The 23,547-nt window shown below is 32.7% G+C and overlaps 2 protein-coding genes across 2 annotated transcripts; one reads left to right on the top strand and one right to left on the bottom strand.

Moving 5' to 3' along the window:
* Positions 1-1,142: 1,142 nt before the first annotated feature.
* Positions 1,143-8,431, bottom strand: drk (growth factor receptor-bound protein 2 drk). Its single transcript, XM_077440812.1, has 5 exons — positions 6,934-8,431; positions 4,762-4,859; positions 4,561-4,680; positions 4,262-4,427; positions 1,143-2,301 (listed from the first exon to the last, which is right to left on the bottom strand). The coding sequence occupies exons 1-5, from the start codon at positions 7,009-7,011 to the stop codon at positions 2,128-2,130; spliced, it is 636 nt and encodes a 211-aa protein (XP_077296938.1). The 5' UTR covers positions 7,012-8,431; the 3' UTR covers positions 1,143-2,127.
* Positions 7,303-22,958, top strand: Ucp4A (Uncoupling protein 4A). Its single transcript, XM_077440811.1, has 6 exons — positions 7,303-7,439; positions 20,987-21,060; positions 21,134-21,335; positions 21,416-21,592; positions 21,658-21,880; positions 22,000-22,958. The coding sequence occupies exons 1-6, from the start codon at positions 7,379-7,381 to the stop codon at positions 22,166-22,168; spliced, it is 906 nt and encodes a 301-aa protein (XP_077296937.1). The 5' UTR covers positions 7,303-7,378; the 3' UTR covers positions 22,169-22,958.
* The last annotated feature ends 589 nt before the right edge of the window (positions 22,959-23,547 follow it).

Below are 23,547 nucleotides of genomic sequence, written 5' to 3'. Positions count from 1 at the left end.
ATATATATATATTTGAATAAATGAAAGAACAAAGCTCACATCGTCGCACTTTTGTGGAGAAAGGTAACTTACTTAAAATCTAAGTGGTATTAAACAGAAAATTGGTTAATGGCATCGAGCACATGAGACGAGCGAGCACTCTACTCGCCCGTCTCACTTAAAACATTCAATAACATCCAAAATTAGTATTTACAACAGTGACAAAACACAAATGAACACCAATGTACCAAAATGATAAATAACTTTACTGTGAAACTTTTTCGATGTCCGTTACATTTGTAATATAATGTTGATATTTTACTCAAGTTTACATAATATACTCTCAATTGTGTAAATATTCACCTGTCATTTATAAAATGAATTTCGATCATCATTTCATACACTTCCATATTCAAATCATCGACAAAGCATTTTCTTATAACCTAAATAGGAAGTTATATCAATAATATACACAATGCCTAATGGGCTGCCCTCTATTGTATGTAAATATATCAGTACCCTGCAGACTATCATATTACTGTATCCTTTATCATAAGAAATATAATATTAGGCGAGTTCCTTGCCAAGAAGGAACTCGCCCCACTAGATGAAAATAATTTTACTAAATAATTTATATAAAATCGAATAATTATATATAGAAATGCTGAGGTATACATATTTCAGAACAATTAGCACTAATTGCAGAGTACTGTTATATATAATACTTGGATATGCTAAATAAAACGTTTACTAGTATAACATATAAGGTATATTTTAATACACAGATTATTACATTCGCAATTTTAAAATTAACTTAGATCTATAATATTATGATTGAAAATTAAATTGCATGTAAAATATAATGAAATAGAAGAATGGTTTTCAGATGTTCGTTTTGGCTATTTTACTACATAATATTAACCAAATTTTATATGTTAAATATCCGCGAAATATCACAAGTTATAAATATAAAAATACAATAACCAATATTAACACATGAAATTGATCTGGCACCTCATATTAGATATATATATATATATATATATATATATATATATATATATATATATATATATATATATATATATGTATACAAATTGTCTGGTCAGCTTGAAATATATCGTTAATGAATAAATTCGTTCGTTATTGGTGTTTTTAAGTTTGTCAAAATAAGGGATTTTAAAAAAGGCAACCATATGACATAATAATACAAAATTCATGTGCTTTGGCATTAAAATTTACACTTCATATGTAATAGTCTAATAAAAACTTGCTAAAATGGAGCCACCCATAATTTTCTATCGCAATTCAATGTACCAATTATTTCCTATAAAGATTACAGAAAATTATCAAAACACACACAATGAGCTTGTTATGAATTATTTAAGATACTTAACTTCATTTCGAATAAGTAACTATTAAATTGAATATTGTTGTGGAACAAATAAGAAATAATAATTCTATTACACATAAACTTAAAAAATACGTTAAAGTGACTGAAATGATAACAGTAGTTACAGTCAAGCCAATTCCAATTCCTTTCGATAATTAGTGGGGTTTTTTTTTTTGAAAAGAAACAAATGTAAGTTTTCTTACAAATACAATAATGAAAAAATATTAGTACAAAAGCAATTTTTTTCTTATATCCATGATCATATTTACAAATGGCAATTGCGAATAAAAATTTGCTTATCTATGAAAAGCACCAATACACATATTTCTGACAATATTATATTTTGGATAAGACCTTATATGAATGTTCCACAATACTATAACAAAACTAAATTAGCTCACAAAATAGTTTTTACTATGCATAATACCAGTCGTATTTCAATTACTGACAATATTAAAATAAAAAAGAAAATAATGACTTAAATAATATGTATATAATTTGTGAAAAAAAATCACTCTTATTTTATCTGAAATTATATAGGTAATACAAAATAGTTCAAGTACAAACTGCATTAATGACATGTAGGCAATTGTTCGTAACACCTTGCAAACGTTGAATATTTGTTTTACACTTCTTGAAAGTAATTAAAAGTAAACACTTGAAAGAGATAAACATTGTAAAAAACGGCTATACAGTAAGGGAAAAGCTCATGTCTCGAAAGCTTGTATGAAAGAATTGGGCGGCGACAGGTTATACTATGAGTGATAACTGGTGACATAGGTTGCGGGAAACAAACCACGCCGGTGTGCAATTTCGCCCTGCCACCAGTGTTGATCAGAGCGGTCTATTACTGTTATTACATCCCCGCGTCTAAATTCTAACTCCCCCGCCTCCTGTGGTGTAAAATCGTACATCGCTTGCACCAATACCTGCATACACAAAAATACGCTTTTAGTAGTCATATTTAAACACAACACAAAAAAAATCAAATTATTTAATATATATCAATATTGCACGTTGTAATTTCACACACAATTCGAGCTCACATATAAATTACTCATGCACAATGCAAGAAAGTAGAGAAGAGAGTAACATCACATTGTATCTCACGATAAACATACGCACGCTCAAAACAATGTAATTTAAATAATCACATACTGTATTCGATCATAAATTTCACAAAGTATCAAAGAATTTTACAATAAAGATAAAAACTTCATTCACAACTCGACAAACATTATAAAAAGAGCGAAACATATTTCGAAATCACAACAAAACAACACTTATACGCATTTCAAATACAAGTGTTAAAGATTTTCAATTCGAAAAAGTATTTCCATGAAATTGAATATCACTATTTTCGCTGTAAACAAATATATTTCATTTTTAGAACAAATCTAACTGTAAAGAGATTAAATGATGGTCATTATGTATGTTGTGTATAATCAGTAAATGTGAGCAGATAGAAGTATGTATATTTATTACTAGAAATGAGTCACATTGAAGGATTCGTTTGTATATTTATGATTGTATACCTAATTATTTTTGCAAAGAAAAGCAAAAACCATGCATAAGAATACTTACTGCAAGCAAAAACACATTATCATTTGGCATATTTAAAAAATGTATAGTAAATCAAAAAATTAATAAGCAGACTGTACCGAAAATTTGCACCGATGCTGATAAATATTACAATAATGAAAAATTTATAACAGAAAAAAATATGTATTCATTAATTATCGCGAAAAGAGTACGTTAACATGGAGCTTCGTCAAATTTATGAAATAATATTTTACACATAGCAATAGCAGTGCTGAAAAACTAAAAGCGAATGAAAGCTGTATTAATTTTAGTAATGTGACAATATACATAAGTCAAGCAGCTTATTTTTATAGTGAAATATATATTTGTCTATGTACTAAAAGTGAAATATTTTATTTTGAAATGTCACAAAAGTTCCTCCATCACCAATTTGTATCACCGGCGATATTGTCAAAAAAAAAGAACATGGCATCTGCAAACAAACGTGTCGACTGTATCAAACATCAAACTAAAATTATGAATGAAACCCCAAACAACATGTTTTTAACAAACTCAGAATTACCAGAGACCAAAAAAGAAGCAATTTTAATTAACAATCCATACAAATACAAGTGGAAAATGCGTCACATACACTTCAATGTAAGTGCATTACTTACTGCCATCAAAGCTTTGCCCATATGAATTCACGAGAAAAGTGAGCGACAAACTCAATTAAACTGTGAGAATGACATAGAGAGAAGCACGGAAAAGGCACATGCTTTAAATTAAACGAAACACTGAATCAGCAGATGTATAATATTTAGGGTGACAAAAGGAGTATGCATTAGTATTATGAATACATAAAACATCGAAATGATAATGGAATCACAAAGGGTAAATAGATAAATAGATTGACAAAAAAGTACCTCCACAAAGGGTACTGGCGGGAATCGTCAGACCTGTCGGAAGACAAACATTAGATGGATAGTGTTGAATATGTGAGCAAAGGATATATAGATAACTGCAAAAATGTTGGGACACTTCCGTAATGAACACAAGAGGAATTAAATGAAAAAAAAAAAAAAACACTAGAAGAGTTACATCAATGACAGAGGAACACTTAAGAAGTGATCATTGCAATGAACAATTGAGGACACTGCAACTTAGTCTTTAATAAAAAGGAACACAAGCAATATTTAATTTCGTTAAGAATTATAGAACACTTATAGGGATATGTATATGCAAATGGCATTACTTCACTGAAAGCCAGTAAAATATTTTAATAAAAATCATGAGGAAATCACACTCACGCTTTCGCCTACATTATTAAATACACATAAAGCAAAATTTTAATTAAAATGCAATAACCTCTTCAGGAACCATGTCTCGCAGTTTGACATCTTGAGAGCGGGATACAGACGTGGTACGATGATAATCTACTAATTCATTCAAAGAACCAAATTTCACTACCCATAAAAAGAACTTTCCCGCTGCATCTCTCAGTACTTTAAAATGTTGGACACCATCTGAACACCTGTAACACGAAAGTAAAATGCATAAGCGAAACCAAAAGATAATCATAAGACACAAGCAATCTTTATAAAATGTATGATAGTATTCTAAAGAATATTTTATAAACAAATTAGTAAGTTAAATAGTGCACTCACTTGACAGATAATGAAAAATCTCCCGGACTCGATTCACTTATTCTTATGAGAAAACTTCCTTCTTGTTTATTTAATAACAGCTTTTCAGCATCGGCTCTAGTGATACGTCCATAATACCAACTAAAAAGATGAAATCGAAATTATTTTTAAAACAAACTTCAATGAATTTGATTTGATACATTCATGTTAAAATGAATTTACTCATGATTTTTCATAGAAATATAATTGCTAGGTATGAGGCCTTCCCTTCCATCTAATTCTGCTCGATACCAATTAAGGTCATCTTCCATGTTAAGAATCTGTAATGAAAAAAACAAATGTAAAACAAGCATTTATTATATTCAATACGTCATCTTTTTCAACCTTCTATATTGTGCAATTTTCAAGAAGATTAAAATTCAAACAATTCGATCCAAATATTTCTACTTGAAACATATAATACTAAAATTACATACCATGTTCATCCAATAGAAATATAAAAATAAAAACTAGATGATGTAAAATTTAAATTAATTTCGATGAAATAAAGAAACGAATTTTTATTGTGCTATTTATGACAAGACAAAAATAATAAGTAACGTGTAATTATCAGATTTGGTAGTAAGTTATTTATACGTGAATGAATTTATTAAATATTTAATGATTGGAACAGATGAGAGTAAACTCATGAGAGAAAATTAAATAAATCGAATATATTGAGGATTGTGTATCGTGCATATTCTGTTCGTCTGATAAAACTAATCCATATCAATAATATTTTCGCATCTACAACTGATGTTGCAATTGATATAGTATAAAAGAAAACTAATGTTGCCTTATACCAATTGATTTTGTTTATTTTGATATTATAATATTTAAAAAGATTCACAAAGAGGCATATACATGTATGTACATATCTAATTGATCACATTGTATTGTAATCAAATGCTTTACTACAATGAAGATTCAACAATTTGATTGATAACAAACCATGACGTTTAATAAAACAATTTAAATTTTGCGACAAGCCTGAACTTTCAAAAATTGAACATTTAAAAACATCAACGCCGAGTGTTTTAAATGGCAATAAATAAATTTAACTTTTCCTGTATTGTGCTGAAGAAAGCATTCATGACTCGAGAGGCATGATTCAACTATTGCACAAATTTTAACTAGAAATTAGCTCTGCTTAACCTCGAAATGACTAAACTACATGTTTTGTAATCAGTCGATCAGTAATTTTGTTTGATTTGGTCGGCATCTGTTTAATTTGGATAGAAGCTATTTGATTCGTTTAGTGATCGTTTTATTTGGTCAATAACTGTGTATGATTGGGTCAGTAATTGTTAAATTTCGATATTGTTTGATTCGGTCAGTAACCGTATTATTTTTGATCGGTAACTGTTTGATTTAGTCAGTAACTGTTGAAATAGGCAAAAACATTTGATTCGGTCAGTAAATGTTTTGCGTCGGTCAGTAACCATTTGATTTTGCTCAGTAATTGTTTTGCGTTGGTCAGTAACCGTTGGATTTGCTCAGTAATGGTTTCATTCGGCCAGTAATTGATTTGCGTTGGTCAGTAATCATTTGATTTGATCAGAGTAATGATTTAATTCGGCTAGTAACTATTTTGGGTTGATCAGTAGCAGTTTTATTTGCTCAGTAATGGTTTGATTAGACCAGTAACTGGTTTGCGTTGGTCAGTAGCCGTTTTATTTGCTCAGTAATGATATGATTCGGTCAGTAACTGTTTTGCGTTGGTCAGTAGCCGTTTTATTTGCTCAGTAACTGTTTTGCGTTGGTCAGTAACTGTTCGATTTGTCCAGCAAGTTTGATTCGGTCATTGATTGTTTGATTTGATCAGTAATTGTTTGATTCGGTCAGTAACCTTTTTTTTTTGGTCAGTAAATAGTTGATCGATAAATTGTACTATCAGTCATTGGCTGCTTTACTATTATTTATTTGTCAAAAAGTCCTCGAAACAAAAACTGACCGTTTACTGACCGATCATTTTGATCTATACATAACTCAACTTTCGTAAAGTTTACCGATCGTTGAATTCGACGCCTGTTGAAAGTGTCATAAATAGGATTCCAATTGGAAAAATTTGGTCAAAAGCGAATCGGTTGGCAAGATTGAATCGTTTCGAGATAAATCCTGCGAGGCATCGGAATTCGGAATTCGGCATTCTGCGTTATCGGCTCGTCTGACACATTTAGCGGCAGAGGCAGAGGCAGAGGCCGTGTGCGAATGGCCGTGCTATTTCGGTCCATTTTGGAGATGGGCGACGCCGGCCGCTGTCATGTCATCCCTCGGTTATGTCAGGAGGTGGGAAGGGGAGGGAAGGGGTGGGGTGGGGTGGGGTGGGGTGGGGCGTGCACGGGGTGGGCGTACCTTGAGAATCTGGTTGCGTCGGAAGCTGAGCTCATCGTTGGCGTTGGCGGTGAAGTCGTGCTTGGCGACGGCCTCCATGTCGGCAGGCGCCACCCGACCGACACTCTACACTCTACACTCGACACTCGACACTCCACTCCACTCCACTCCACTCTACTCGCACTGCGAACTCTTCGCGAGTTCGGGGCTACACACGCCCAGGACACCTCGAGAAGGACCAACGAATCGCACTCGCAGTCTCCGTCTGCGCTCCACAGTCGCGAGCAGAGCCGGCTCGGCGCACGGCTGCCAACTGAAGCGGCGCGCGTGCGGTGAAGACGTGCGAGAGGGGGCGCGGGGTGCGGGGTGCGGGGCGCGACTCGTACACGCAGACGTATGCGAGGAGGAGGGGAGCGGTGCGGCGGGTGGCGAGTGGCTAACGGCGAGCGGCTAGGGGACTCTCGGGATGGCGGAGGCGGTGCGAACGTATTGCGCTTCAGTGGCGGCCGCCAGCCTCGCCGAGTTCGGTAAATTGCACCCACCCCTCCCCTCGGCCTCACCACATCTCTTTCCACACCTCGTCTCTTCTCTCCCCCCACCCCACCCCACCCCACCTCACTCCACCCCCGCCCCGCCTCTCCACACACGTCGTACGTTCGCCGATACCACGTTGGCGCGCCTGTTTTTCAAATTTGTTTGTTCCTCTTTTATGTTTCATATTTTTTTTTTAATCTTGGTAATCGGCGACTTTCAGTGGGCCAAAGTCCCTTCTAAAAGTTTTATACGAACGAAAAAAGTCAAAAAACAGATGTTTTTAATTCAATTGCATCTTCTGTTAATTGTTAATCTCAAGTATTATAATATCTAGTCACCGAAGCCTGAGGGGGCCGTGTATTGTTCAAAGGTTGTAAATGCATTGTTAAAGGTTTGCCGAACAATGAATAGCACTGTGACTATCCTACCTCTAATAATATCAGTTGAAGATTGATTCCTGAATGGCAAATTATTTACAGTTTTCTTCATACTTTTTACAAGGCTTTTCTATGTTTGATTTTGATAATTTCTTCTTCGGTTTGCCGCTCTTCAAAATGTGCCGCCTTACTTCTTAACGCCCACAAGACGTCTTTGTTGATAACGGTGGTGTTTAAAGTTTTAGTTCCAATTTCACTCGCCATTCTTACTAGGGCTTTCTACATGTCTCTTTTACGACGAAACTCTTTATCTTTTTTCAAAGATAGACTGTTCTCTTTTCTTTTTACAAACCTCCTTTACGTTTCACTTACGATTACAATTCAGAGGACAATTTGCCTCTTATCCGATCGTTTTCATACTTTGCCATATTGCTAATTTTTACAAGGCTTTTCTATATTTCACTTCGCTCATTTGTTTTAATTTCGGTGACTTTTACATACATATTTTGTTTTGAACACAAATTGTATTATACATTAAAACGTACATTGATAAATATATGACAAAGTTTAACCAAAACTTGGAAGTAAAAAAATGTATTGTTTATTTCAATTCGAAGAAAAAACTAAAAATTAAAAAAAAAAATTTTTTTTTTTTAATTTAGAACAAATTTTAAAATGTTTTAACCCTTAGCTCATTTTCTACTACTAGATAACGTTACTAACTATTTTTATTCATTTATACATCTATAAAGTAATACAATTTATAAAATTTATAGCGCGACGTTGCGTCCCTAAAACTTTCCGCTAATCAAAGATCACAAAAAATAATTCACTATTGTCAACCATACTTTTTAGCGCTCTTAGTTTGTACAGCAATGAAAGGGTCTATTGTTATTTTAGAAGCGCGAAGCCAAGTCTACTGATAATGGTAAGCAGTTTTTTTTTATGTGCCGGAGCTCGCTTCTTGTCGAGTTTTTTTTTTAATGTGCCGGAGCTCGCTTCTTGTCGAGCTTTTTTTTTTTAAAGAAAATTTTATTCAAATATCATTTAAATTAAATTTAAAGCAGCTTTTCCTATGCAGTGGTTCGCATACAAAATCAAACATAATTTGTCTTATATATTTTTTTTTTAAATGTGCCGAAACACCGATTCAGTACGTTACATTACAAAAAATGCACTGGTTATAAGACCTTATTTAAAATAAATATATTTTTTGACTTCACCACGATTAACCAATTGTTTTGATCTTTTACTAACACCGCATTGTGAAATCTTTTTGGCAAACTTTCCTCATACATCCCAGGGACGTGTCCATATTAACGACTCCACAACGATAATTTTCTTTGATCAGACCATTGCGTAAACTGTCTGAAGCTCGACTTCTTCGATAAAGCGCTCACATCGCATCACTCAAACTGAACAAATCTGTTTAACATCTTTAACACTCCCTGACAGAAGTAGGGTATGCAAATGCCCCAATTGTTACGTTTTTTAGAAAGAGACAACATTTTCGTAAGCTGTTGTTGTCGTCGCTTTTGGCGCGTGGCTATTGAATCATGCAGTCGCCAGTTGGCCTTACCTATGTGCATGTCGATGGTTGTCGTTATTTTTTAATACAAAAATAGTCAAAAACATGCTATAAGACTAAAAGTTTTTTATGTTGATGTATAAAATGATTAATAAGATATATATTGAACCCATTTGTATTGAGAAAAGCTGTATTTTGATTTAAAAATACTGGGGTCTTACTCGACCCCGGTTCGGGACACTCGTTCGATCTCGACGTTCAAAGGTTAAATTCACTTGTAACTTCGGAAAATCAAGCATAATTACAAATATGACCTACTGAGAGACTTCCATTTTCTCCGAATTCTCACCTATCAGAGCCATTATTACTTATGCCACAAATGCCATTATCTTAATTAATTTCCACCGACTCGACTACTCTGTATACGTATGTATGGCAGACTATTAATAATTCCACTTAAATTATTCCTACGTAAATATTATAAACGATACGAATAGCTTAATATTTTTGAAGTTACCTACTTTATTTATAATTTAAATATATTGCTCCTACATATGTACATATATTCATATTCTGTCGACTCTTATTTCATTCCTTCACTTCATGTATTGTATGTATAAAAGGCGACTGTTAGAGGAATTGATATGGTTAAATTATCTTTGTTGGAAAAAATATTTGAATAGCTACGTCCATACTATGCTAACTCAGTGGAAAAACGTAACGAATACGACACCACCAGAAATCAATTCTTCGAATACCACCGTCACATAGCACATCTTTGAAATATTAAATTGAAACTGATTCTTATTTACTATAATAATTTCAATTTGCAAATCACAATGTCGATGGTATCGCAGACAGTAATTGACCAATTTTCTGATTCGGAAAATTCTATATACATATTATGTACATATGTACTTCTTATATAAAAAAAACATCTCTTTCAATGCACACAATATTTCGCTAATTTATAATGTTGACTTTCAATTTTCTATAGGTACATATGAAACCATTTCGTGTTTGGATATGAAACGGAAATGTACAATACCAAATAAACATTAACAGAAAATGGATGAAGCTATTCGCACGTTTTTCGATGATGAACACTTAACCCTTTGAATGCTGACCAACGTTTATAACGCCAATAGACGTTGTATTTTGAGCATGTACAAAGTAAAGTAGAATACTACCCGATAAGCATTTCCAGGTAGCATTGAACATAGGTCGTGTAAACCGTGTTATTCATTTGTCAATGTTTATAAACTTACCGGAATTTCTGATTTTATAACAGAATTTCCCGATGGAAATCCCTAACTGCTGAGTATTTTAGATTGTGGCTTGGCATTTATATTGTGAGCATTACATTTTAACAACAATGAAAAATATGGAACTAGTTTTGGAAAAATACATTCATTAATAGACGTCTTTTGTTTATTTTATATTGTTGCAAGATACATATATTAGAGAGTCTAAACACACCTTTACAAAACTCGAAATCCCCGACGGTAGTTATCTAGGGTTTGTTTGGATTAGCTACAATTTTTATACCTCCTTTCTATTGGATTTCTAAATAATTCTAGTTGTAAATTTCGGCGAAATTTTCAGCGTGGCGGGCTTTCAACAAAAAAGACGTCAGAACTCAAAGGGTAAAGGCGCAAACATGTCTAGGAGGATTACAGCTGGGAAGGGCGTTTCTTCAGGCCATTGTTAATTCGTAAGATATTATTATTTCGACAAGTTACTCCAACATTTCTTAAAATGTAGGGACCACCGTTATTGATCTCTGTCACTGAAAATATATCACCAAAAACACTCCAGGGAGTTTTTTTTACAGAACTTTTTGTAAGAACTAAAATTCTGTGTGTCTACGCCTATAATTTTGCGTCTTTTTTAAGTTAGGTTTAGTTAAAATAAGGTTTTTGTTAAGTTAGGTTTAGTTAAAATTTCTCGGCGAGTCGAGAATCGTTATTCTCGATATCATTAAATCAGGATCGACCCAATTTCAATTCTCTCATTTTTGGTTTATCAGTTTGCCATGTCTCCCATATATCACTAATATTATACATATAAAGAAAATACCTGAAATATTAGTAAAAAAAACCTTCAGCGCATTTTTTTTATATATAATTTCGAAAGAAACTTCGTACGTTTGTTTGTTTGGTTCGTAAAATCCGTTACGTTCAATTGAATAAAAAAACAAATGAATATTCAAATAAATTTAAATAAAATAAAACAATTCAAAGAAATTTAAATAAAATAAAACTATTGAAATAAATTTAATAAAATGTTTATTATTAGATTGGCCGTGTTTAAGCGGTTTATATTACAAATGCCGAGCGAAGCCGGGTAAAAACACTAGTTAATTATAAAAAAAACATTAATACTTCCTTTCTAAGACAAAATTTAATGGAAAATTCTGTCTTAGAAAGTCATTATTGTTAATTTAAACAAATTAGACAAAAATCGGACAGAAATGTGTAAAAATAAGAAGAGGTCAGTAAAATTAATGTATACAGCACCTTACACAATCAATATTATTGGCAAAACCTTATTATATTGACCGTGTGAGGTGGAGATGTTGATGGTTTGACGTATTAAAGGAGGGTATTACACATTCAATACGGATCGCGTGATAATATTGATAGTGTGATAGGCCTCAAACACATATATATATATATATATATATATATATATATATATATATATATATATATATATATATATATATATATATATATATATATACATAGGTAATATATTAGTTTTAGAAGTAAATGCGTCAATATTATTGAAGTCAATATTGATCGTGTTAGGCAGAGCCAAGCAACCCTCACACGCGATCTCGCTCGCACGCGTTAGATCTATGTATACATATGATGCTATACGCTTCCGCGGCACACACGTTGCGATGCTCTGGTGTAAGGTGTCTATATGTCCGCGATATACGACCTCAGCTTCAAACAGGACCACCAAAGTCGGTATATTTATCAAGATACTCCAATTTAGATACTTCGCGAGTTTTAGAAGGGTTCATACTGTTTGGAGCCCGGAATTGAAGGACTTCCATGCAAATATACCCGGCTGGGTTAGTCCGCTATGTAAAGTCATATATACTGTTAAACTTACGATTTCAAAATTTGGTATACTATCTTCCGATACCTTAACTTATATACTGTTTTTTTCTTTTTTTTATCTACCTGAGCAATGCCTCAAAATTTATCAGGCATTGCTCTGGCTTTACTACTGATAACTAGTCTTCGGCGGTGGAGCGTGCTTTTTCCAGGGAAGAGGGCGTTTTGGGGCTATTTTCCAGGAAACAGGGCAAACTAGAAAGCTAGAGAGCAAAAATAAAAGGTTCACCATAAAAATGAACTATTGTGCGCAGGGTCGCGCCGGCCTATGCTGAAAACCAGACTCGGCGCTCGGGTTCTATTTCTCAGGAAAGAGGGTTGATTAAATGATTACTATTGTCCTACAAAGCTAGAGAGAAAGGTTCACAATAGAAATTGACAATGGTGAACCCAATTTTTGTCCAAATAGAAACCGACCACCTATCCTTACTGACAAGTTATCATTAGTCACCGGAGCCTGAGGGGGCCGTGTATTGTTCAAAGGTTGTAAATGCATTGTTAAAGGTTTGCCAAACAATAGATAGCACTGTGACTATCCTACCTCTAGTTATCATACGTTAAGTTAAGATAATTCCACTAGTATTTAAATAGAATAAAAATATTAGAAATCCCTTCGTCATTAAAATTCCTTATTTGATTAATTACTTGAAATTCACGTGCAAAACTAAATAATATGCCACATTTTATAGATATGAAAGGGCGTGTAGAGTTTATCGCAACCTGTATAATAAAATTCCAACCATTAAAACGCGTATCGGAATGCATCCCATGTTCGCGAATTCGACTGTCGTGAACTCGGCTGCAACTTGCAAGTAGATAGCAATAGTCCAGAACGAGTTACCTCATCCATGTTGAGATGTGCGTTAACATTGCGGACGAGTTATCTTGTCCAAGGTCCTTGAGTGGTCAAATTTGTTCGTATCATTCATTTTGTTCTTCCATTTTCCTTCTAATAAAAGGGCAATAAAAACAATGCACGGTTCAACGGCTTCATTTCTCGCACAGCATGAGTCACGTATGACGGAAATTTCGTCGGATTATTCATCGATACGTCGTGTTTGCGCACAACTCGTACACGGATATGCTCAATATAATTTGTTTAATTAAATATGTGTGTCTACTCACTCATACGTTCGTTTAATTTAATTAATTAAAAGTCGAGCGAATCGATGCCGATTACAACAAAATTGCTGTCGACCTAACCCGGTTTACATAATTCGATCGTTTTGTTCGTATCTGGGTTACATTTTGTTATTAAATTTATATTAGCAAGACTTCATTAGCGATAAATTGAAGCATTCCAATATTCTCTTGGTAATCAAACGTGGAAATTTAAAATTTTCTCTTCATATCGCAAAAGTTAAATGGGCTGTTTATTTTAATTATATATTTTGACTTCTATCCATCAAGAATATATACTTGCATATAAAATATGTTTGTATAATATACTAGCGCTGAGAAGACAAATAGGATTTGTTCGATGTGCCAAATTTAAATAAAATTATGTCGTCTTTTCTTTTGCCAGTTAGGGCTGCCAGATTTTTAACTAATTGGAATTAATCATGATAATTATTATTATTTTCCAGGATAAAATAGTGGGAGGGTTGATCTTTATGATTTGTATGTATGAGTGGCGGCTCGTGAGCAGGGCCGCGCTTACTATATGTACCAATGTGTGCAACTCACACAGGCGGCCGAAAGAAATGAGAGTCGAAAAAATGATATTCCTTAACAAATATGAAACACGACATCGTATTTTTAAAAATGCATTTTGGTTGTCTTGTTGTATATTTGTGGATTTCTGTTGCAAGTTACAACTTGTAAGTAGAGGTAGGACCGGAAGCATACCGGTCATTGTTAATTGTTCGCCGTGCTTTGTTCATTTTTATGATTAACTTTTTTTTTGCACTCTAGCTTTGTAAATAGACCCAAAACGCCCTGATTACTGGAAAAAGCACTCTTCCGGTCCTACCTCTACTTGTAATACACCCGAACTATAATTCGAGGAAATAACGGGACAGCAGGTATAGCTTCAGTCCGCATAGAGTTAGATCTTTTATGTTATATTATCTTTGCGACTGCCAGATGTATTTTTTCAAGGATGTTGAGTATTGGTTGTTCATTGAAAGAACAATGTCCTAGATGTGGTATTAGGGGTAAAAACACTGTATTCTCATGAATGAACTTGAAAACGTTCAGTCTCTCTTGTCGTCTGTACCTGTTTAGAACTAAACGTTTTGGTTTTATGTCTGTTTTTCTGGTTAATTTTTATTGTGATTAAAATTTTCAATACTATACCCCTGAATTAATATGATTTACACAAATGCTGATAAAATTAAAGAGCGGTTTAAATTTAAAATTTAATTTAAATTTAAGTTCGCATACAGGCGGCCGAACTCTGCACCCCGCAGCTCATATGGACGACAACAATAGCATACATTTGTACTATACTGGGAGGGCTGCAGCCCGCAACCCGCATGTAATAGCGGCCACTGTATTCTATATATATGTATATATATATATATATATATATATAGAATAGTGGCGACTATTCCATACGGGTTGTGGGCTGCAGCCTCCCAGTATAGTACAAATGTATGCTGATGTTTCGTGATCGAGATTTTAGTAACGTGTGCGAGATCACTTTTTGCGGAATAATCCGTTTACCATGACAATATCTTGAACATGAAATGAGGAAAATGAAAGCCGAAATATAGAAACAATTTTATATATGGAAAACCACGTCCAATTGTTGTTTTTCCCCCCAACTTGATTTTATTTATTTTTTGGAACATTTATGAATATTATTTTTCGTTTTAGGAATACTTTATAAACGGTATATTTCATGTAAATAACACACATTTATATACAATGTATGTAATTTTGATACCATTGATAAGTTTGCATCAACCGGATATACATATGTACATACATATAACGTATTACGTTGCATTGACGTACATATTTCGCGCGCCTGGAATATTATTTACGCGAAATATTTTCATCGCATTGCGAAAACAAAAATCGATAATTGGCGATTAAAATTCTTACAAACAAATAATACAACAACGGGTAATGTAGAAAATTCGTTTCACAAACGGTGTCCGAATTTCGTTCCACTTTCGCGGGGTGAAATGAAATTTCGACCGGAGCACTCGAGTTCTGTATACGCACACCTATTAGAATAAACATTCTTTATAATTATCCGCGCTTCGAAATTTATTTAAATAGCACACGTCGACTGTGTTTCGACTTGAAAAAGTAAAATATTTACTTTGACACGCTGAAGGCGTCGACTCGAATCGTTATCTATTGAATTTTTAACAGTCGAATTCAGGAGAGTGACTCATTTAGCACGAGATGTCCGATCGGCATTCTTCGAAATCGCCCAGTGACGTATACAGATACGTGTGATAATGAATTCCGAGAAATGATAGTGGATTTTCTCCTTTGGATTTATAATCGACGTGCCTACATACGTACATACATATTTCGAAAGTTTACCCGTACAGGAAAATCGTTGCAAAATGTAAACATAACAGAATCGTAACACCTCCGAGAAAAAACTGCATACGTCAACTGCAATGCTTATCAATAATACATACATATGCTCGATGGAATTTTATAATTCATCTTATCAGATGGCCGTAACCTGACTAATAACTAGAGGTAGGACCGGAAGCGTGCCGTTTATTGTTCAATTGTTGTAAATCCTTTTTAAAAAAGGTTCGGCAAACCTTTACAACATTTGAACAATATACAGCCCCCTCAGGGTCCGGCCTTTACTGATAACATAACATAATACTATGTGGTCTGGACAGTTTCGCCTTGTTAATAAATTAAGTAAAAATAAATATAATTAAAACTTTACTACACCCTCCATGAATGTAATTCAAAGCAAAATCACGTACGACTTTTAATCGATTTTTAAACAAATATTCAACATCTATTGAGAATAATATCTAGGGCTGTGGAGTCGGTTCAAAATTTACTGACTTCGACTTTACATATCTTATGATTCGACTCCGACTCCGGCCCAAACTTAAACGATTTTAGTAAAATCGACTTTTCTCGCCAACGTTTAAAATTATAAGTAGTAAAAATAATAACGATTTTTAGAATATAAAAAAATTAAAGGAATTGAAAAAAATCACTAAAAATTGACATGTAACCCAATTGATTGAATTATTAGTAACGAAAAAAAGTATAAATAAAAAGTAAGTACATTCATAGTGTCTGTGTATGAATTTCATACACAAACAAATCAATCTAATAAAAAAATTGAGTTAAAATAAGAATAAAAAAGGAAACAATCGGTTTTGGTCACAATTTGGTTGTTGGTTTATTTATTTATTTGGTTTATTTATAATTTAATTTATAAATTCATGATTTTTATGAAGAAATTATTAAATTTCAATTTACATATTGGTAGATTTACTTCAATAAAATTGAAGACTAGTTGACACATACCGTAATAAAAAAATTTGGATTCTTATACGTTATTACGATTATTTTCACCATCGTACTGGCGGAAGCGATTTAAATTTCTATCGTTGACCAAACTGCGCAAAATAGCAAAGTTTAGAAACGATCCGAAGAATGTAGGAACAGTGTCAGACCAACAAACGAAGTGAAACATAGAAAAGCCTTGTAAAAACGTAAAGGAGGTATGTAATAAGTAAAAAGGAGTCGGAGTCGGTTTATTTCGGTTGAAAACTCCGACAATTCGCACTAGAGGATTCAAGAGGGGGGGGGGGGATATGGAGCTAATGGCCCCCACCATAGAGAATTAATAAGGTATTATATACAATCCAAATTATGTATTTTATGTTTTAATAATTCAGTTAAAATAAAGTTTTACATATAAATAATCTTATAATAATAATTTTATTACTGATCAAACGTTTTATTATTAAAAAAATGTATGTGTGTGTGTAATTTTATGGATCTCCCCCTGACAATTCATCACTAGAGACCGGAATCTGAAGGGGCTGTTTATTGTTCAAAGATTGTAAATGCATTGTTAAAGGTTTGCCGAACCTTTTTTACAAAGGATTTACAACAATGGAACAATAGGCGGCACGTTTCCGGCCCCTTCAGATTCCGACCTCTATTCATCACCGTGCGGCGACCGGTGGGTGCTTGAGCTAGGTTCGAAAACGTCACTCGCCCTCCCGTAAGCACATAGTCGCTATACCTTAAACAAAGCTAAATTAATTTCGGCTTATTTCTAACTTACATATATTGTAACTTTAAAAATTTCAAACAACATTATAGTTCAAATTACGTATAATCAATTAACACGTTTATAATGACGTGCTATTTACATTTCCATCAATATTTTATTTGAAGTAAAACACCTTGTCTCGGCTTAACAATGCAACTTCAACTGTTGTCATATGTAACCACGCAACATGTTGGCACAGGTGATGCATAAATCAATCGTCTCTTGTGCACCGTGCACCTTTTAAATCTGTATTATTTATAATCAGAAATAACTGCATACACATATTTAAATCTAAAATTGTGAAATTTGAGGAATTGCATAGATAAACACGTAAAACGTAAATATTTCTTATCTGTGTTTAGGTGCCGAAATAACTAAGCATGCGTGTTGTTGCTGAAATATCATACGATAATCGACCAAGATAGTGATGAAATCTCGAATGTTATATGCGAATTTAATCTGAACCATCTCCCGCGTTGTTTTGTATTGACAGATTTAATAATACACTGATGTGCATAAATACGGTCATAACACAAAATAGCCGCGTTAAATCTGAGCTCGTTTGTACGCTTTAAAAAATATACCTTTTCCATGCACATACTGAAACTATCCGGCTGATAGTGCTGAAATCATTACCAGACTTTCTTTCGGTTTATGTTTGCACGGAATTCCCCGCTGAATCGTCTAATGAAAGCGATGATGAACAGAATAACGTTTCAGCGAGTTATTTTTGGTTGGTGAGCGTTAAGGTCGCAAACGTAACTTGAACGCTATACCACTATAATAATATTTGTTTCTGGGTCAAAACTGGGCTGTTCCTACTTATAGATATTATACATATGTATATTATCAGGAATCTAAATGTGTTGTTATGAAATGTGCCGTTTCCTGCTGTAATAATATTATAATGATGGAAACATCATCGTGCTAAACGATAACGAAATTCTCTCACCATGTGCCAATTTATATTTTTTCAACTGCGAAATTATTTTTTTCCAAATATAAACTCATGCAAAACACGAACACTCAAATTAAGACGAATATTTAATCCGTATAATATATACATATGTACATATATTTGTTTTCTCATCTCCCACATCAGACTAAAATCACCCAGTGGCTTAATTTCAGTAGCGGAATCTAGTCCTTAGACTTTAGATCATCAAAGCTTGACACACGGGTGAACGTGAAAAAGTCGTTTATCATGCATACATATGAAAAACGGTTAGTATATATATCAGTGGCGTGCGGTAAAACTCTATCTCCCCCCCGTCGTACATTCTCACTTAATTTGCGCGAGGAGGATACGACAGGAACAAGAGGAACAGGCTTTTCTTCCCGTATCCTGTGCGCGCACATTAAACAAGGCTGTATGACAAAAAAAAGAGAGATAATTTCACCGCATGCCACTGATATATATTATATATACATAGTACCGTTTACCATGCACCCTTTTTTTATCTTTCGACTTGAGATCTTTCGATTTTCGATATTTGCTTTTTCGACCTTTTCACTTTCGTTGGCGTGAGGTAGACCCGGAGCGGTCTATTTTTATTTTAAAAGCGTCCTTCCAACGCCAATCTTTGAATTATCAAAGATCGGCGATTTTAACTTTGATTAAATCGAAATTTAAAAATATTCTGAATGCGAATTCTATTTTTACTTTATCTATGTACGTACGTAGTTACAATAGATGAAGTTATGTGATCATGCGAAAATTCCAACTCGAGATTTTTACTGATTCGAACTCAGAATCGATCACTGATCACGTTTTCATGATCTAGAAAAAATGTGTGTGTGTCTGTGAATTTTGGGGATTTTTTGAACACCGTTAGTCCTATCGAACTGAAACTTCGTATCGGCTACTGAAATTCTTATCGATAAATAATATCGATGAAGTAAATTTATTTTAAATTTTTAAGTTGACCGGAAATGGTACCTCCCCTTATAGATATCCTCTTTTTTAAGTTTTTGAATTAAATTATCTCCCAAACCGCTAACCGAATCGGATTGAAATTTTTTTAGAGAATCGAGGAGTTTTATATTTTTCTCAGTAACCTTTTGGTTTATTGAATTGAAATTTCATATCTAGAAGTTTAAGCTTAATACCAAGTTATGTATAAAATTTGATAAGCATCCATCAACCGGAAGTGGCAGTTTACTCTTGTTCGATTTTTCTTCCACTATTTTTTTCGACCCCTAAACATGTGTGCTCTTCACGAAAAAATTCAAGTATAATTCTTGTAGCAATGTGATGAAAATAAAAAGAAAACACTAAATTTAATAAACCGGAAGTGGGATTTTTTCCTCTAAGAAAGGTCAAAAATGTTGTGGCCACTATTCTTTCCACACCCCTGAACGTATCAAGCTGAAAATTTATATTTGTATTCTTTATTTACTAACTTAGATCTGATAAGGTTTTGGTCAGAATTCGTAAACCGGAAGTACTATATTTTTTTTAAACAATATTTTAATTTTGACCTTTTAAATTATTTTTATTTTAATATTTCATATTTATTAACATTTGATATTTAATATGTATAATAATTATAGTTATTTTAAGTAATAAAAACAATTTGAATAAAATCCGACAACCGGAAGTTTCCCTACATTTGCGCTCAATTTGTATCGAAAATGCTCTCATAGCCGGTATGTGTGAATTTGTCTGCAAGGTTCAATATCGAATTTAGTTTTGTGAATTTTCTTATATTCCTCAAATACATAGATAAAGTCATGGGTTGTTCACATCCGAATTTTTTAATTCCGAAAGTAATGCCACAAAATTTTGTATCATCACTATGATACAAAATTTTATGCAAAATGCAAATAGACGTTATAATTGTTAAGTTCAAGTCGTGGTTACTCATTTTTTAGTCATATCAATCTCATCTGTTTTGTAAAATCTGTATCAACTATCAATATGTAAAATTGAACTAATCAAATTTAAAATACTAACAAAATATTGTTGCAACCATGGCATATTCGAAATACATATGCTACGATACAGTAAGTTAATTTTGATTATAGAGATTCATATTCCAGTCACCTTCTTTATTTATCTTGTGAAATTCAACTAGTTTTCATTTTAGTCTGGATTACATTTAACGTTCAGGGTTGCTCATCATAATATTACAATTTCAAAAAAATATGCAGATCCTTACCTTTTAGCACTCTATTTTATATAATGTATCTACATATGTAATGACAAAAATATATCATATTATTTATATGTACATGCGTATATGCATATTTAACCTTCTCGCTATCTTAATTTCAGCTACATATCCACTAGATTTGACAAAGACTCGCCTGCAAATACAAGGAGAAGTTGCTAAGAAAAGCGGAAATGTTGTAAATATAAATTATTATTTGTTTTCTTATGCTGGACATAATAAGACTGAATTAAATTAAAATTCTTTTATAGGTCCCTTATAGAGGAATGCTTGGCACCGGTGTCGGCATTGTACGCGAAGAAGGATTGCTTCGTTTATGGCAAGGTATACCTCCAGCACTCGCCAGACACGTAATCTATTCAGGATCTCGAATTCTTCTCTATGAAAAATTGAGGAATGACGTCTTCGGTGGAAATAAACAAGACATATTTCCATTATGGAAATCTGCTCTATGTGAGCAATGACATTACAATCACAAATACATTTTAACCTCATAAGATGCAGTGATATATTGATGACGTGTTTTATTACAGGTGGTATGACGTCTGGTATGATTAGTCAATGGTTAGCGTCTCCTACCGATCTAGTCAAAGTTCAGGTCCAGATGGAAGGTAGACAACGTCTACTCGGTGAACCTGCCCGTATCAATGGAGCATGGGATGCGTTCAAGCAAATAATGCGTAGTGGTGGAATTCGAGGATTGTGGAAAGGTAGCATTATTGAAATGGAGAATTTTTCAAATTTTATTATATACTAAAGTAGTCACTGTTTCCAGGATCAGTACCTAATATGCAACGAGCAGCTTTAGTAAATCTTGGAGACCTAACAACGTATGATATGGCCAAACAGCACATCATGGCAAATACAGGACTACCAGATGAATGGCCACTACATACACTGGCAAGCTTTGCTGCAGGTCTTGTGGCAGCGGGCTTAGGTACTCCTGCTGATGTTGTTAAAACGCGTGTTATGAATCAACCTACTGATGCAGATGGAAAGTAAGAAAATTTATAAAATTAAAGTACTTTAGTATATCATTAATTGGCCATTTATATACATTTTGTATTAAAGATGGAATTATACATATATGTATATTCAATGCTTTATATATTTTCAGGGGATTATATTACAAATCTTCAATAGACTGTTTAAGAAAAACTGTAGGAGGTGAAGGTTTTAAAGCCTTATACAAAGGTTTTCTGCCTGTGTGGATTCGGATGGCTCCATGGTCTTTAACATTCTGGCTAAGTTTCGAAAAAATAAGATACATGGTTGATATTAGTTAAATAATTAGAAAAAACAAAAACGATTACCTGTCTAGTTTTTAGTTATCATATAGATATACATATGTATGTATTGTTGAATTTGTTTTGTTGATTAGTAATTAGTCAATTTATAAATAATGTTATTACATACTTATTTTTTTCAAATTTCATGAAATATTTGTCTCATTTGAACTCTTGACAAGCAATTTCGGTGCCAATGTTATATGTATTTATTCACAGGGTATATCAGAACAGGTTAGAAATCAACTATTGACATGTACAATACTTTGTACTTAAAGATTTTTATTTAATTTTTTCACTTGTGATCTATTTTTACAAATGTGCAATATTTTACCACATGGATTTTTATATGTTTCTTACAATACATGTGATTAGAATTTTTTTTTTAAATTACCAATATCTATTAAATGCTAAGAAAAGCTCATTCATTATTTTACATTACATGATGAACAACGATTGATAAAATATTTAAATAATTTGTTTTGTATATTACATAAACTCTAACTGCATTATTATTTTGAAATAATATGAAGTTTGGTAATTGCCTTTTTTATGTGTTGGTTTTTTATTATTTTTAAATTTATATTACATTTTGATTTATGTTACATATTATAACTCATTCGAATACTTATTTACAATTTATAAGGCTGTGAGTGACTTCTTCAATATTTGAAGTGAAGTTTTTTGTAATTTATTGTCCGTCGATAAATTTATAAAACATTTATTTCTTATTTAATGCGAACAAATTTCGTTTAATTAATTTTTTAATATTTTTAACAAGTTTCAATTTAAAATATATTATACCAACTGATATAATATATATATATATATATATATATATATATATATATATATATATATATATATATATATATATATATATATATATATATATATATTTTTTTTTTTTTTTTGTATTTATATATGTACAAAAAATATATATATGTGTATATATATATATTTTTTGATTTTATGTACAATGTACATTCATATATAATTATTACTTCCAAAATATACACAGGTGCTTAATATGTTCTTATATTTCAATTTTATGTTTTGGTTCATTTTTATTATGTAGACTAAACATATCTGCCTCGTAATTATTCAACTAACGTGTGCTTCATTTGGAGCTATTTGACTGTAATACTTATTGTAGCTAAAAATTATTTTTGAAATTTGTGAAAAAATAAAAATAATAATGAAAAACACACATTTTATTTGATTTTTTCTCTTTACTCTTAAAATTTTAATTACATACATACATAATAATATATAAGCAGAAAATTTGTCAAAGATGTAGTAGATCTTAAACTCAGTTTTTCCTTCAAAACACTTAACCGTGTAAGAAAGTTTATGCAATTTACATGCAAAAGCAATAG

The sequence above is a fragment of the Arctopsyche grandis genome, chromosome 11, assembly GCF_051622035.1.
Source record: "Arctopsyche grandis isolate Sample6627 chromosome 11, ASM5162203v2, whole genome shotgun sequence".
Lineage (NCBI taxonomy): Eukaryota > Metazoa > Arthropoda > Insecta > Trichoptera > Hydropsychidae > Arctopsyche > Arctopsyche grandis.
This window is presented reverse-complemented; position numbering and strand designations above follow the sequence as displayed.